Below are 18,002 nucleotides of genomic sequence, written 5' to 3' on the forward strand. Positions count from 1 at the left end.
GGAAATGTCTCTAAAAGGGGTCTTTAAGATCACACTGGGGGGTGAGTTGTTGGAAAACCAATTTTCTTTTAGCATTTATATTTAGGAGGTTCAGATGAACACACAGCTACTACACGAAAGTTATACTGAGTGTATTCTTCCCATCCCCGACCCGAGGTAATGATTTAAGTTCATAAAGCTAACCTTTAGTTTTTCTTTCTTTGGCTTCTTGCTCTTGGAGTGAGTTTCTTTGTTGCAGACAGGTCCTACATTTGCTTAAAAGCTCTTGCAGAGTTGGGATTAGAGCTGGGTTTAATTGTTTGGGAGTGTGTACTGACAGGAGCAAAGCAAGTGCCCTCAGGTCCTGTAAAAGCCCAGATAGGAACATCTCAAAATCTAAAGCCAACATTTTGACACAATCATTTGCAATTAAATGAAGACGTTTAATTTCCCAGGAATCCCGCCTGGATTCTCCAGTGGCACTGACGCTTGAACGCAGTGCCTGCTATGCAGGCACTCTACCACTTGAGCCACATCCCAGACCTTTTTGTGACAAGATCTCACTTTTTACCCAGGCCAGCCTGGACTCTGATCCTCCTATTGTTAGGCTTTCTGCCATAGCTGGAATGATAGGCACACGCCACCACATGCAGCTTTTTCTGTTGAGATAGGGTCTGGCAAACTTGTCCAGGCTGGCCTGGAATGTGATCCTCCTGATCTCAGCCTCCCAAGCAGCTAGTACAGGTGTGGTACTGGAGTTTGATCAGGGCCCTTTTACACTCACAGCCCTTTTTGCTTTACTTTGTTTTCAGATAAGGTCTTGTGCTTTTGCTCAGGCGGGCTTTGCCTGATCTTCCTACCTCCACCTCTCAAATACCTGGGATCACAGGCATGCACCACCACACCTTTGTTTTGTTCTTTTTTTTTGTGGTACTTGGGTTTCAACTCAGGGTCTCATACTTGCTAAACAGGTACTCTACCACTTCAGCTATGCCTCCAGCCCTTTTTATTTTTCAGCTAGGGTTTTGAGTTTTTGCCTGGTGCTGGTCTCTTCTTATGGCCTCCTATACAGCTGGAATTACAGGTGCATGCCACCATGAGTGACTGACTGGGAAGGGGTCTTGGTAACTTTTTTGCCTGAGCTGGCCACAAATCATGATCCTCCTGATTTCTGCCTTTGGAGCAGTTGAGATTACAGGCATAATTCACTGTGCTGGACTCCCCTGGTTTATTTCTGAGATACAACTCACAAACTTTTCTCCCAGTATGGCCTCAAATTGTAGTCCTCCTGTCTCTGCCTCTCAAGTATCTGGGATTGTAAGTGTGAGCCACCACTCCTGGCCTAATTCCGTAGTTTTAACGGCCTTTCTAATCAATATATCATCAATTGTTCTGGTTATTTAGGAACCAATGGCAGTAAAAGAAACATCTCAAGTAACGTTTCCAAACATATAAACAGAAATGGAGTTATTTTTAGTGGTCTTATTGCCCTTAACCCTCAATACCATTACCTGAGGTCTTCCAAGGTAATTGATAGTATGTGCTAAATACATAAAAGGCATATACTAAACACCTTTTTGAAAATGTTTTTTTTTTTTCATATGTGACTTCCAGAATTTGCGTGGTAGATTAAAGTCATGATAGAAAAATTACATGAAGGCTAAATACACAGCTGATTTTAGGAAAGTTGTGATGTACATGCCTACTCCTTTGCACAGATCTTACCCCATTTAAAGAAGCACTTGCTTTAGAAATTTCAACTCGGTTGGTGAAATCAGACTGTAGGTTCTGATACTGGTTTATTAAGTTTGTAATAAGGGTGCTGATCAAATTGGCACAGTTTGCTTCAGAAAACACTTGACTTTGAACCTGAAAAAGATTTTCAAAACATTGCCAAAAGACCAACATAATGAAAACATGCATTAACAAATCAGAAATGACACACTTGAGTTTCTGAACTACACATACCTTTAGAAGGAAATGCGTCATGAATGTGTACACAATATTGTTGTTTAGAAAAGTTCTTTCATCCATTAGGATACATTTAATATATTCTGCGAAAACAGGATCTTCACACAAAAGCTTGATGCAGTTTTTTGACATAGCAGTCTAAAGTGAGGAGAAGAAGCACTGACAGTTGAGCACAGAAGTAACTGGGGACTTATACATGTCATAGGTTGGAATATCTTGAACTCACTTTAAATCCTATTTGGAAAGTCACTTCTCAGCCTACTCAACTTTTATTTACAGCAACTATCCTCCACATACTTCAAAATATCACTAATTTGGACTATATAGATAAGTGCTGGGGGAAAATCCTTCATAGTAAAACTGAACAAATATACCTAGAAGAAATGTAGCTTTATTATCCAGCACTGAGAGGCAACAAGGATTAGGAAAATAAGGCTAACAGAATAGGGTAACAGGATGACAATGTTTTCAAGAACCAGTTAAGTAACCAAACCAAGTATTGAGATAAATGTTAAGAAAATGTATTCTCTAAGCTTTATTGTATGAACTTATTAGTAATTATAATGTGGCAAATGACTGCCCTCTCTATTGCAAAAGTAATCAGCAACCTGTTTTCCTGTTACACAGATTTAGTGGGTCCCCAAATAAGGAAACTTTAGTAAACTTTGGATTTCCTATTTTCAAGTGATCATGGCTCTTAAACAGGCTAGTTACATGTGTGCTTTAATCAGAGATTATTTTATGGCAAGTAAGTTTTTAAAAATAGGATAAATTTTAGATAGATTACAGTAAACAATTCTTGTAAATAAGCTGCGGAAGGTCACATAAGAACTTAAGAATAGACCAGGACCAGGATGCAGGTCTCCAGAGTAAAGAACAGCAGCAGCATCAAGGGAAAAGCAGAGATCTCCAATCTACTGAATGGACCACTCAGTTCAAAGGTCAGCCACTCAAGTCATTTTGAATGCCTATGATGTGCTAAGTAAGGTGGGCTGAGAAAAATCAATGCTTTTCAAAGATTCCTACTGTAGTAAACACTTCTTCAGGGAACAGAGATTACTCCATGTAAGGCCTTAGTTTGGGGAAAAGGAGATAGAAAAACAGCCATGACAGCACAATATGACAGTTCTCTGTTGGAGAACTGCACTACTCTCAAAAGTACTTCAGAAACTATATTGTGTGTAAAGGTTTGTGTCCAAGGAACAATAACAAACTCATCTCTTCTAAGGTAGGAGAACCAACAGGAAACCAATAGGGTTTTATTATTATTATTTTAAGCTTTAAAGGGAGTAGAGAGCCTTTAGGCCAGATCCAAGGATTAAGCTGCTTAGAATCTATCTGCTTTTCTCCTCTCCCCAATTCTCCCTCTAAAATTTAACAAGCATTATATGCATCAACTTTAAGGAGCTGGCTCTTAAAAACTTGAGTAGGAAACATAGTCTTTCCTGTTCTCAACGAGATTGATAAAACAAGAGCTTAAGAGCCTTGAAAAACTACAGATTGGAAAGAGTTAAAGGACAGATGACAGTTTCTGTTAGAGATTCTGGAATAGTGGAGAGGAAGACACGGATGGGGAGGGAGAGCTGGGAGTATCTCCCTGTTTTAAGCCTTTTCCCACAAGTGACCTATGGATGAGATACTCAGCCATAAACACCTTATATAATTGAAATAGTCTGTGTGATACAAATCTTAAGTGAAACAACAAACCCCCAAAACTCAAAGGGAAACTAGATGTCCAATGTTAAATAGTATTTCCCAGTTGGTCAGTTTTCAACCCAGTATTCCTAAAATTCTTTTCATCAAACATAATGAAAGACCAAATCATTTAAAACTTATTTGCTTTACCTGAGTCTGGCATAGCTCAGTCCAAAGTTTGGGGAACAGTGCAAGATGAAGTGGCAAGCCTTCATAGGCAACTAGGACACCTAATATTTGAAAAGAAATCAAATAGGTTATAATATTAAACTAGGTACAATATTATAGCTATTTCTGATTTTAACTGCATATTGTTTACATTTTTAGAAATGTGTAACGTACTTATAGAGAAGAATTCATTTCACTGTTGTAACCGGTGAAATAATTTAGAATGCAGTACTGTGAACTGACTTACAATCCTTGAGCCTCAGAAGGATCTGAGGCAATTTAAACCAACTCTTCCTTTTTGAGCATTAGACTTGATGTGGGAAAATTAATTTACAGGGAGTGGCTCCAAAGCTTTCTTGGATGAAGATGCACTCTGCACATTAGAAATACTTCACAGAAGAGCTGTATTTTTTTGGGGGGGGGGTGGTGGTTGGAAAGGAGACATCAAATAGAAGATGTGGAGAATTAGATTCTGAAATACTCCATCTTTTTTACCTTGTTTCTCCAAAAACAGGAAGTAAAACACTGCTCTGAGTCTACCAGTTTGTCATGTCCCCATAATCTTTTGGGTAGACCAGATTTGAACTTCGTTTTTTTGGCAGTGCTGGTGATCAAACTCAGGGTATTGCACATGCAAGGCATTTACTACTGAGCTACATCCCTAACCCTAGAACCTCTATAATTTAACCTCTCCTCTTTTTGACAGTTCCAGTCATCAAATGTTTCTACTATGTTCCTCTCACCCCCTCCTCTCTCTCTTGTTTATTGCTATATAAATAGCAATGCCACCGCTCTAAATAAATTTCATATCCTCCACATCTCTCCACCCCCAGGGAAAACATAATCATGGAGGAGAAATATAACAAGCTGTCCTCCAGATCATCAAAAAGGGTAGGCTAGACCAGAAGTTGGCAAACATTTCTATAGAGGGCCAAGTAGTAAGTACATCGTATGATGTCTGCTGCAATTATTCAACTCTACCTAGACAATGGGGAAGCAGCATAGACAGTACTGTTATATGCCAGTGTCGAGGGTCCTTGCCTTCACAGACCAGAGAACTGGCTTGTGAGGCAGCTGAATGAGGAGCCAAAGCCGGTATAAGAAGTGGGATTTATAAGAGAAAGGAAAGGCTACAGCTAGAGAAGCGCAGCGGAGCCTGAAGCTGGTAGCTCGCTGCTCAGGTGAAGGCTGGGGCTTTTATGGACGTTTTAACTCTGGGATTTTCTCATTGGCCGTGGATTCGTGGGCTCTCTTAGATGAGCTGGTTGGTTTGCCCCTTATGGGGGTGGGGAGGGGGAACAACCTTGAGAGCATTTTCTTTATCAGCCCTGTGGCAGATCTATCAGATCTGTATCTCTCCTTTAGGATGCAGACAGATGAGATGATGCATACTCACTCATCTGTCTGAGGTCTCCAGACCCAACAGTACTAAATGAATGGGTGTGAATATCTTAAAGTAAAACTTCATTAACAGTGAGATCTGAATCTTACAGAATTTTCATGTTACACAACATTATATTACTCATTAAAAAATTTAAAAATACAAATCCTACTCTTAGCTAGTAGGTATCACTGGTTATACAAGAACAGGCAGAAGGTGGGTTGTAGTTTGCCAAGTATTTGACAAAGTCTTAAAATGGCAAATCAGATACTGAAGATCCCTTTTGGGGGTAAGCCTATTTATTTTTCTCATGGAAAATTATCATCTCTCCTTTATCCTGACCAAATCTGGTTAGGACTGCAAACATTTACCAGACAATATATACATACAATGTGCCATCACACCTGTTTCTGCAGGGAGTTTCTGTGCTCCCATTTCATGATCCATAAAATGAGAGGAGCACGTGGCAAACTATGAAGTCTGACCCACGGCCTGTTTTTATATGACCCACTGAGCTAAGAATAGCTTCCACATTATTTAATGATTGAAAAAAAAAAGCCAAAAAATGTGACAAGAGACGGTATGTGACCTGGAAAGTCTGAAATATTACTAGTGGCCAGCTCTTTGCAGAAACAGTCTGCCAGTCCTTGAACTAGAGGCGACTCTGACATAAACCCTTTAAGGGAAAGTCTTCCTATCATTCAAACTTCTCTGGTCTTTCTTTTCTCCCTAATCACTCCTCAAAATAAAACAAATCCTGTCCTATTTTCTATAGCTACCAAAAAGCTGTAACAAGCAAAAAACCATGGACCAGAACATCACTTATTGTGATACAGTATCTCTTTTCTATAAGTAAAGAAGGAATAAATATTTACTGGCATCTATTGTGTTAGGGGTCATAATCCCATTTGATTTTTCTCATCAACTTTTGAAGGTATTCTTTTATACTCATTTGTCTCATTTTCTTGAATGAAGGTTACTAGGCTCAGAGAGATGTAATCTGTGCAGGTTTATTCCGAAGTCACTGCAATAATAGTTAAGATTTACTTGACTCCAATGCCTATGACAAGGTGGGCACCAGTGTTTCATGCCTGTAATCCTAGCTACTCAGGAGGCAGAGATCAGGAGGATCTCAGTTCGAAGCCAGTCTGGGCAAACAGTTCATGAGACCCTATTTGTGAAAAATCCCTTCACAATAAAAAAAGGGACTAGTGGAGTGACCCTGAGTTCAAATCCCAGTACTAGAAAATAAATTAATAAAGCCTGTATTTCCACTAATTAATCTTTATTCAAACTTCATCATTTATGCATCATTTTCAAGATCTTCACATCTGCCCATCCCCTGTACTATTATTTAGTTAATATTTTTGTTTAGATTTACTTAAGAGAAGCTATTGTCATAACAACCTTACTTTAGGCAATATAAACATCTAGGAAATCATCAATTTGATGTGTTAATTTGTAGCACAGTAAGAATCATACATATTTACTAATACAAAAATTATTTTTCCCAGACTACCTCATACAGTGCACTGTGGAAAACAATGTGCCATCCATGGAGCTAAAAATACACCACTTTCACAGTCTTTCCTAATTTCCCCTTACACTGTACCTCCTCTGGAAGGAAGGCTCCCCTACCCACTTCAGAGCAGCAGGGTTTTGGTTTTTTTCTAGCATCCTCACAATGCACTGGGATGAGAAGCCTCTTGGCTTTGTGACCCAAGTTAGGGCCCATGTCCTCTCAACTCCACACACTCCTCCTCTCATACCTTCTGAGGGTCTCACACTGGGTGCAAAGCACAGAGAAATGTAATCACCAGAGGTACCAGGGAAGCTTACACGCTTCACCTCCATCTGAACTGTATTACTTTTTTTTTGCTTTAGTTTATTTTTCAGACAGGCTCTCATGCTTGTGCACAGGACTGCCCTACGACCTAGATCCTTTTTCCTCTACTTCCCACACTGCTGAGATTATGGCATGCACCAACAAATTCAGCTCTTTTTTTGGAGATAGTCTTGCTAACTTTTTTTGGTGGTGGTGGTACTTGGATTTGAACTCAGGGGTCTCACACTTGGCTAGGCAGGCGCTCTGCTACCTGAGCCACTCAGCCAGGCCTATTTTGTGTTGGGTATTTTTGAGATAGGGTCTTGCAAACTATTTGCCTGGGCTGGCCTTGATCCTTGATACTCCTGATCTCTGCCTCCTGAGTAGCTAGGATTATAGGCATGAGTTATTGTGACATCTAAGAAATAATTTAAACTTACAGATATAAAACTCAGAAAATAAAAGCACCCTATAATTTCATCCTATATAATTAGAGCGCTTTTCTCTTTTTTGTGGTTCTTTCTGGGGCCCACTAAGCTATACTCTCAGCCTATTTTCCATTTTCCCCCATGAATCCAAGGAATGTTCTTGTTTTGTGTGCTTTAAAATCTACATAAGTGGTAGGGCACCAGCCTAGCAAATGCCTAGCCCCGAGTTCAATTCTTAGCAACAAAAATAAGCTATATAAAAAGATGAAAATACTTTTAAATGTTTTTATTAGTATGTATTAGTTGTATAGGGGCATAGGGTTTTCATGGTGACATTTCTATATTTGTATACAATGTACCCCAGTTAAAATACGGTTTACTAAACTTGTTGGACCTTTGGGATTTCCAATTTTTACAACAAAGTGAAAATAAATATCCTCTATATGTTGTACACGTTTATGAGTAGGGTAAATTCCTAGATCTGGTATTGCTGAATGAATCAAATGCAGGAATATTTTAAATTTTAATTGTAATACCACACTGTCTCCCAAAATTGACTAGCACTTCATCAGCTCTTCTTTCCCAAAACTGTTTAAGTATGGGTATCACCCAAACTTTATAAAAAAAAGATGGGTAAATCACTACTGTTTGCTTTGATACTGATCAGTCCAGTCAGCTTCTTGCAGTCACCAAACATTTTGTGTGTGTGTATGAAACACCTGTTCATGTCCTTTGCCAATTTTGGTTAAGGTTCTTTTTCTTATCAAATCCTAAAACCTTTATATTGGCAATGTCACCCATTTATCTGATGAGTATGCAAATAATTTCCAATTGGTTAATTTGTGTTTTAATTCAATTTATGCCATTTTCCACCATTTCACAGGTTCAATTTTTATGTAATCAGTAATTTCATTTTCTTATTATTTCTGGGTTTTGTGTCTTGCTTGATATGGCCTTTTGATTTCAAGGTGTTATCCATATGAATATGTGTTTTAATATTCCACAGATTTTCTCCAATTAAATATTTAATCCTGAGGGGGGTAGATAAAGAGAATGATGGAGAGATGAATTCAACTATGATTTATTCTAGGAACTTTTGTAAATGTCAATGTATCCCCAGCACAATAAAAAACAAAACAAAACAAAAAAAACCTTTACTCCTTCTAGAGTTGATTTTGGTCCAAGGAGTAAAGTATGTATTAAAGATTTGCTTCTCTCCCCAACTTCCAAAAGCTAACCAATAATCTTGTTTTTACCTACCTGGTCTCTACTAATTTGATGTTATCCTTATTGTACTTCTATTTTTGTGTAAAAAAAAAAATTGGAGAAAATATATTTATATTTACAAAAAGGAAGTAAAACAAACAAAAATGAATACAAATGGTGCAGGACAGATCTAGGAGTGATATTTTGTTTTTGGTGGTACTGGAGTTTAAAGTCAGGGCCTCCTTCTTGTTAAACAGGTACTCTACCTCTTGAGTAGAGTCTCCAGATATTTTTGCTTTAGTTTTTCAGATAGGGTCTTATGCTTTTTGTCCAGGAAGGTCTCAGATTGTGATCCTCCTATCTCCTATCTCCTGAGTAGCTAGGATTATAGATATGCACCATCATGCCATGCTTGTTTTTGAGATAGGGTCTCGCTAACTTTTCGAAACCCTACTGTTTTCACCTTCCAAGTACCTGGGATTACAGTCGTGTGCCACCATGCCTGGCCCATGTGAGTGATATCCTGATGTGTATCTTTTTGATATGGGTTTAAGTTGTGAACTGTTAAGTATTCATTAAACTCTAAAAAAAAAAATCAGTATCTTTTAGCAAGTATTTTAGCAATCAGCAGTGCTTAGTCCCTCTTACTGTTCTTTTTCAGAAATTTTCTGGCTAACTTCTGCTGTTTTTAAATGTCAAAGTATTGTGGTTTTATGTGCTTTCTGACAGCAGTTGGCACCTTTGCTTGCTCTCCCTGAATTCTCTCCCCACTTTTTTCTTTGTGTGCGTGTGGTACTGGGGTTTGAACTCAGGGCCTTCACCTTGAGCCACTATCCAGTCCTTTTCTGTGATGTATTTTTTTGAGATAGGGTCTCTCAAACTATTTGCCCGGGCTGGCTTGGAACTGCAGTCCTCCTAATCTTTGCTTCCTGAGTAGCTAATATTACAGGCGTGAGCTACCAGCATCCAGCTACTCTCCACTTCTTTGTCTGTCTACTGTAACTCCATTCCTGATTGTCCTTCCTTAAAGTACTTCAACCTTCTCTTTTACTATGTAGGACCTGCAGTTCTACTACCCTCTGAAATTTTAATCTGTAATTATCAAATAATTCCCTATTATCTCCTAATAAGACGTTTCCTCAAAAGTGGAAATCAACTGGGTGCAGTGGTTCATGCCCATAATCCTAGCCACTCGAGAGACAAAAGTTTCAGGAGACTGTGGTTGGAGACCATCCTGGGCAAAAAGTTCATGAGACCCTATTTCAACCAATAGAAAGCTAGGCATGGTGGCATGCACCTGTCATCCGAGCTACAAGGGAAGCATAAATAGGAGGATCACAGCACAGGCATAAAAATGTCAGACTTTACCTGAAAAAAGACTAAGGTGAAAAGAGCTGGGGGTCATGGTTCAAGTGGCAGAGTGCCTGCCTAGCAAGCGTAAGGCCCTTAGTTCAAAGCCTGGGGGTGGGGGAATGGGGGGGTGAGAAGGGGGAGATGGCACAATGTATACACATGTAAGTAAATGTAAAAATGATAAAATAAAAGGAGAAAAAACAAAAACAAACAAACCCAAACCCTGGGGGGAGAAAGCAGAAAGCACTTACAATCTGATGTAAGTGTTGAGGCATCTTACATATGGTCACATTACTTTAACACTCTGGCCTTTGGACTATATGATGTCAAGGTTCAAATGAGTCAGTATATAATCTACTTCTGAAAGAATTATACATATAAAACCCCCATCAACTTTCTGATAACCACTGCACAGTCCCAAAACATGTGGGCTTTGTTTTCTCAAGACCTTTTTGAGGTACCTCTCCTTGAAAAAAAGTCATTTTAGCTAAACTCTGAGATACAACCTTTCCATGTACGGAAGGACAAAAGGATAGCATCACTTTTAGGTCTTTGCTTAACTTCACATCTAAAACAATATCCAGTTTCCTGTATTAACTAACATATAACTAAGGAAAATTTCATTTCCTGCTCAATTTGTAGTTGTGCTACCGGTCATATCTGGCTATAGTTCCTCAGTCCCATTCCAAGTTCTCAGCACTCACGTGTGGTCAGTGGCTATCATATTGTGGGAGTAGTGTAGTTGCACAATGCCATCCTCATAAAAAGTTCCATGAAAATAGTGCCGAGACAGAGAGCTATATACTGCAAGGCAGACTCAGTAGTACTTCATGATTGTAAGAGTAATGTGAACATGAAATAAAATGTCATAAAAGTGGACCCAGCACATGTGATGGCCAGGCGTGTGTCCTTTCTTTCCTTCTTCCTCTCCATTTTTAATTAACCTTTGTGTTGATGAGAAAGATAGTTCACAAAAAGGCAGAACATTCATTACTTGATCAAAGTTGTTCAGTAAGAAGAACAGCTCCTCACGTAACATTTGGCATAAATTATATAACATAATTATCAGAAAAGTTTTCCAAGGGTCAGCATCTTTGTAAGTTCCCCTTCTTATCTGGAAGCAAGGCTTTAATACCAGAATTCCTGGATATTTTCTTGTACCTGATCATTGCTACTGCTAGGTTTTAGCCTTTTACCAAGTGCCACAACTGAGATGCATGATCCTGAAACAGCAAATATGAGGATATCCTTACCCCCCCAATCTTAGCATTTCAGCCATTTATTATGTATGTATAGTCAGCTAATGATAACAGGTAGAAGGAATGACCTTTCAAATTTGAATATTCTTTAATCACTTACCAATAAGATGGTTTTTCTGAAGAGAAATTATCCCTGACAGCTGTTACCACTTTCTTCTTCTTGGATAATGAACTCTATGATAATACCACAACTTTTGCCCTACCTTGAATGGATCAAAATCTTTTCCATAGGAAGAAGGGAACCGTGATTGAGATGGAGCACAGAGGGACTCCCAGAATATGGAAATATCCTTTTTCTTGACCTACATGGTAGCTCCATGAATATTTTATTTCCTGTCCTCTAAAACAAAATTCAGAAAATGGAGAGGCTGCTGGGTCATCCCTGATGAAGTAACAACGTAGGACACACAGAGCCTCAGAACTTGGAGATAATGAGATAAGGGACATTTGTTAGAGGGTTGTGTGTCTTCTAAAGACTTATCGGGTAGAGGAAAGTCACCCACAGGGAGCAGTTCTCTTAACATCTCTCAGGCACATCCTTAGAGAGACAATCCTGTCTGCCATTAATTACTTTGAGATTTTTCTCCCCCTACATAATTCACTGGTGGTTTTGGTTTTCTCTTTCTCCCACTTCCCCTTTCAAATATCTTCTCACTCACCTATTTTATGAGACTTACCTCCTAATTACTCATATATGCACCTCTGCTTCACGCTGGTAAGCCCACTCAGCTTGCTACTGGCACTGCCAGCTCCAAAGCACAGCTGGCACTATAGATATCATCTGATCCTCAAGATTAGAGCTGGGGAAGTCCATCTCTAAGTCTGTCTCCCTAGCAGAGCAATTTTTTGTTTGTTTTTGGTTTGGTTTTGAAATTCTGCGTAGATTGGCGGGCTTGGGCTTCTCTCTACAAAAGTGCTCAGCCCTACTCCACACTCCTTTATAGGCCAGCTGAAATTCTGGGCAGAACTATTCAATGGAAACCAGTAAGTTGGTGTTTTCTTAATAAAAATTAAAATATTCCCAAGAATATTTTTAACATTCACTTAAAAAAAAAAAAAAGAAAGAAAAGAAAAGTAAAAAAAGGATTTTCTTGTATTTTTTTTTCCCCTTCCTGAATGGCTAGGGGCTTAAAATAATTCAGTGGAATTTACTGCTCATCTTTTATACTTACTCAGCTTAACTAATGTTTCAGTAAATTTTTCACAGTTGATTGCAACTCGGCATAATAGATGGATGAACTGATGATAAGAAAAGAAGTAGTCTAGCAGCATACGATCATAAACGTCATCTTTGCCCTGAAGGTTAAAGATGATAAAATGGTTGCACTTAAATTGTATAATAAATTAAAGAGCATATTTTGTGCAAGTTTACTAAGTTTAACTAAAAAGATGATGAAATCTTTAAATTCTATAAGAACCTAGTTTAAATTCCAAATTTCTAGTAATATTAAGATCTTAAATTGTCATAAGTTTATTTTCAGTGTGCAAATGCTATCCATTAAAATTACCCATTATTTCTATATACTTTAATAGAGTAAAATTACTGTAGGATTTTAACATGTGACACTTTAGCTCTACAGACATATCATCAAGAAGAATGAATTAAATTTGATTTTTGAAAAAGATGTAAAGTTTTTTCTGTAAGGGTAACTAAGTATTTAATTATTTTTAACATTTTATCTTATACTTAAGATCCAAAGACGGTGAACAAGTGTGAATGAAGGTAGGTAAAGAAAGATAAAGGGAAAAAATTGTTTTAAAAAAATATTAAAACTAAGATAAATTATCCTGTGTCAATGTACCTTGTCTCTATAATTTAGAATTGTCATTATTTTAGAATAAACATTAGAGGACAGACTAAAAATGATGATAAATCAATCAATCAGTGGTATTAAGCCTAGGTCAAGAAGAATACAATTTAAGGGCAGTAAGAGAGGTCTTGATTATGTGGCCAAATTTAAAAATCGTTAAGTACCTAACTTTACCTTTCAGATTTAGATGCATGACCCAGTTATAGTTTAGCCTAGTGACAAATACTAAGGCTTACTATTAAGCTATTTTTTAAGGGGAAAAAAGCTTACTACTTGTTCTTTGCAAATATTTAATCAACATTTCAGAGCACTAACAGGAAAAAGTCCAAATGAGCCTAATCTTAGGATCCACAAAACGGTATTTAGGTCTAATGTACTCGTAACTGCCAGGGGGAAATTTCAAATTACTTTGTACTACAGAAACATGATTTTCCTGGCATCCCAACATACCTTACTGGTTTCCACCATTGTGGGCAAGAGGCACATATTGAGTTCAGGGCGCGGAGGCCGAATATTGCTTTTCCCTCCTATTAGCTTGATATTTTCTCGACAAGGGAAATAAGGTCCAAGAGACACTAAGACATTAAAAGTATACAATAAGAATAAAAGGAAAAAATAAATCTCCAAGCTTCAGTGTGCAGAATGATTAAATGCCAACCATATTCAAGCACTGTGCTAGATCAATACGTACTTGGTATATTACTGTGATGGTAAGTACAATGGTTGTGTTGTAGAAATGGAACCAGAGTATGAAGAAAATCATGGGGACTCAAAAGCACAAGTTCCTTGAGGACATCTGAAAATTAAAACACAATCTGGGTATTAAAACATTGGTGTTTTACCTATCTGCTATTTTCAAATTCACAAATCCTGATGAGGTTGCAATATGGCAACCAATGGAAACCTTTTCAGCTCATCATTTAGAAACAAGATCTTAAAGCACTATTTACTATATTTGATTTCTTTTCTTTCTTTATTGATACAGGGTCTTACAATGTACCCAGCCTTGCATCAAACTTGAGATCTTTCTGCCTCTTGTCTTCTGAGAGCTAGTATTATAGGAGTGGGCCACCATGCCTGGCTCAGTGTTTCATTTCAACAAGAGAAGCTTCCTGAAGAAGTACAGTGAGGGAAATATTTAATGCTCACTTATTACATGCTTCATAAAATCAACTATGGCAGCTTAGAAAGAACTTAAGGCTCAAAGTTCTTTGGATCTGAGGGAAAATTTAAAATCTGTAAATTCCTATCAAGGTTTTATAATACTGGCTGGTCTTATTTTCACCCTCTAATCCCACAGGAATAAAGCTGGGGATGATGGGCTATTCACAAAGTTTCTGGTGCTCAGATATAACTGCTATGTGCCCCTCCCCTTCTAATGGGGAAGTATAAAACATGTAGGCATTAATTATATAACATCATGACTTTTCACATACAACAGCCAGTTAGTTTTGTAATTTTGAGAAATTGTAAATAAACAGACTTTAAACCATTGAAAAGGTTTCTAAGATAGCAAAAACTTCACTCTAAATTTAAAATGAAGGGGTGTCTTTTAATAGTCACAAATCATCATATATGTATAAAATATATATATATATATATATATATATATACACATATGTATACATATATATATTATTCAGAGCTCAGGAACAGTTACTGAAAAGTATTATTAAGCAAAAGAACTCAATGAAGTAACTATTCCAATCTATTACAATGTTTGCTCTACCTTGTACAACTATATGATTCTACTGCCTTACTTATGTAGAATTAGAAGATTTTAGGGCTACAAGAAACCTTCAGATAACTTAAGGTCGAAGAGCCCAGACATATTGAGTGACCAGTCCATGATCACATGGGTAATTACTAGCATGTGAAGAAACAGAACTTCATTTACTTAGGATCTGCTAGCCAGTGTGAATTACACAGAAGTTTAAATGTCTTCCAAACCCTTCAAGCATAACATCATACCTTACCAACCAAACAAAAGAAACTGCCCCCCATCACCAAATGTCACAAAAATATTTTCTGCTGAATTTTTTTGCATAGGTGTATTTTTCAAGTGACTTACCTATACAGGCATTTCTTAGTTCTGGAGGGCTATAGGAATTAAGAAGAGTTAACAGTTTATGGGCAAATTCAATTCGCTCCTGCCACTGGATTAATGCCTGTTTCACATCTGCAAATACAAAAGCATACATAAATATGCTTTTGAGGGATCTCAATTCCTCACATTTTCTCTATGTTATAACTATAGATTACTAACACCTAGAGATTTAATTACACAAAAATATCATTGGTGAAAGTCAAGTGATTATTTTCATGAGAGCCAGATTTCTTCAGTGATAAGTATGTTCCACCTTGGTTTTATTGTATTTTTTTGGAGACAGGGTCATGCTATGTTGCCCAGGTTGGTTTTGAATTCCTGGACTCCAGTGACCCTCTCCACCTCAGCAGCCCCCCCACCCCCTACCAAATCAGCTGGGACTATAGATGGTGCACCACTGAGCTAGGCAGTCATATGTCCCACTTTCTAGAAATATATATGAAGTTCAGTTGTTCACATTATCTCATGGGGACATAACAGTTATGTCCCTACGTTTATAGTTACTTTTCTTGAAACTAAAGATTAGCTGAGTCATGGAGGTTTCTAGCTGATAAATCTTCACAAAATAGCTAACTTGTTAGTGTGCTTGGAATTGTTTCCCAATCTCCTAAATTTTGACACTTACAGCATGCTTGCCTATTTTTCAGGCAGGCAGAAAGAAAATACCGAAGAGTTTTCCAGTTTTATATCAGGAGGACAAGACGAATTTTCCTGATGATTTTCTTCTATGCATAAACTAGAAGTAAAGACAATTTCTCCGGGGCCTGTGATTTAAGAATCTTATCTCTCTTTAATAGTAGCACTAGCAAAAATAAGAAGTAGGAATGACCAAACCTTTTCTCTGAAGATATGGGCGTGTAGACTTCAAAACCGAAAGGAATATTGACAGAAGTTCTACTAAGTCTCCAGTCACATGGCAAGCTGTAGCTTCATGATACATCATGTGCAATGTGTTGAAAGACTACAAGTGATTTAAAAAAATTGAAAACTTAATTTCATTTTTACTTTATTGAGCCACAAAATGGTAGTGCTCATCCTCTGATAGATGTTTTCAGACTCAGACTACGTGCATGCACGTGTGCAAGGCAAATGTTGCTTGCTTTCTAATCTAAGTCAGACTCTCCCACTCAGCGCTTTAAAAATACACCAACTCTCACCTTCAGAGCTCTGATATTTTGTGTAAACATTTTAGTCTGAAGAAACAATGTTTAATCACTTAAAAGAAGAAGAAGAAAAAAAAAAGACTGGTTTTTAACATGGCAAGTCTTAGAAATTACAAACAAGGGAAAATAGGTAACTGCTTTTACTTTCCAAGGCCTGAATAGAGAGATAAGGTGTTAACTATACTCAAAATAGCAGGCTTGAAACAGGTAAAAAAGCTCCAAATGGTAGGGATTCAATTTCTTGAGGTGTATTGGCCTGTTCAAGTTGTGTAACCTCTTCAACTATATTAGCTTAATTATACCCTTAGCTTTTTCCTATTTCATTTTTAATGAAGCATTGAGTCAGTTTACCATAGTCCATACACTGTTCCTAATTCTGAGACTACAATCTGTGACAGTACATAATATGAACAATGTATTTATCCACACAGTATTTAACCTGTGAACTGTGAGGGCAGGAAGAATTATCCCTTGCTAACTTCTGTATCACAGTGCCTAGCACATGCCTGGCATAGACATGCAAACATCTGTTGAATGAAAGAATGAAACTCTCACAATTTCTTTCACATACCTTTTCTTTTAGCTACACAGAAATACTCGCTACTGCTCAAGAATAGCCTTGACTCTGTGCTCATGAAGTCATTTATCTGAATGCTCTCTTACCTACCTTTCCAAGTGCAAAATCTTCTAAGTGCAGTTTCAAAATACTCTGTTCCTACTCTGTAATCCCATTAATGGGAAAACCTATCCTATTTCTTAATTCTTGTGGCACTCTTGACAGGTACTAGTTTATCTTATCTCCATTATGAGATTAGAAGGGACAATGCACCTCTAGTGTTTTATAACCACCTCACACTTGTGAACATTGAAGAATTATTTTGGAAAATGATAACGGACTTTAATCATCTGTTAAAACACTGGCTTCCTCTAATGATGCTAATCTTAGCATTCTGGTAAACCAGTGGGCTTGTGAGAATAATGTGCGCTACTGATTAAATCATGTGAATTTCATGTTTTTACAAATGAAATGAATAAAGTTGTATTTAAAATGGTGATTCTAAACACAAGATGGGGGGAAAGGTAAGGAATTACTACAGCAATAGAAACAGCACCCTAAAAATCGTGACCTAATTATTCTTGGAGTATAAATTAGAATTTACTAATCTGTATCATTTAAATCTTGTTACCTATAAAACAGTCTACCATAAAGTCTACATAGTCATAAAACAGAAGTCTTGATGAGAACATTAAGATAAAATAAATCCACAGAAAACTGCAATAAAACATTTACCTCAGTCATCAGGATCAGCCCTCGATTAAATATAACAAGAAGTCTGTCTTCATCAGATTCTAATAGTATTCTGAAGGCACTAGAAAAATAAAGTCCAGTTTGAGAACTCTGAATCAGAACAAAATACTTAGGTGATGAAAACAAGAAACAGAAATAAAATTGTTAAACTCTCTACATTCCTCCCTATAGAAAAGAGAGTGCTACATTTGTTTCTTAGTAAGGCAGAGCAGGATGAGCACCTCAAATCAGAAAATTCGACATCTAAAATGCTCTGAAATCCCAAGACTTTTGAGCGTCACAGATTTCTAGATTATGGATGTCCAACTGGTAAAGTCTATGCAAAAATTCTAAAAACAGCTCTGACA

General features: G+C 37.4%; 1 protein-coding gene across 6 annotated transcripts in view; it reads right to left on the bottom strand.

Moving 5' to 3' along the window:
* Usp34 (ubiquitin specific peptidase 34) overlaps positions 1-18,002 on the bottom strand; it is a 194,577-nt gene that overhangs the window by 1,263 nt on the left and 175,312 nt on the right. For 3 of the 6 annotated variants that reach the window (XM_074049804.1, XM_074049803.1, XM_074049808.1), the window contains 10 exons: positions 17,638-17,716; positions 16,018-16,144; positions 15,148-15,255; positions 13,768-13,872; positions 13,527-13,651; positions 12,438-12,561; positions 3,796-3,875; positions 1,948-2,088; positions 1,705-1,848; positions 184-343 (listed from right to left, as the gene is read on the bottom strand). In XM_074049804.1, coding sequence (XP_073905905.1) covers positions 184-343; positions 1,705-1,848; positions 1,948-2,088; positions 3,796-3,875; positions 12,438-12,561; positions 13,527-13,651; positions 13,768-13,872; positions 15,148-15,255; positions 16,018-16,144; positions 17,638-17,716 — 1,193 coding nt within the window. The remainder of the gene's footprint in view (positions 1-183; positions 344-1,704; positions 1,849-1,947; positions 2,089-3,795; positions 3,876-12,437; positions 12,562-13,526; positions 13,652-13,767; positions 13,873-15,147; positions 15,256-16,017; positions 16,145-17,637; positions 17,717-18,002) is intronic. The other 3 variants (XM_074049805.1, XM_074049806.1, XM_074049807.1) reach the window with 3 other exon arrangements.

This window comes from Castor canadensis, chromosome 12 (genome assembly GCF_047511655.1).
Source record: "Castor canadensis chromosome 12, mCasCan1.hap1v2, whole genome shotgun sequence".
NCBI classification, from domain to species: domain Eukaryota; kingdom Metazoa; phylum Chordata; class Mammalia; order Rodentia; family Castoridae; genus Castor; species Castor canadensis.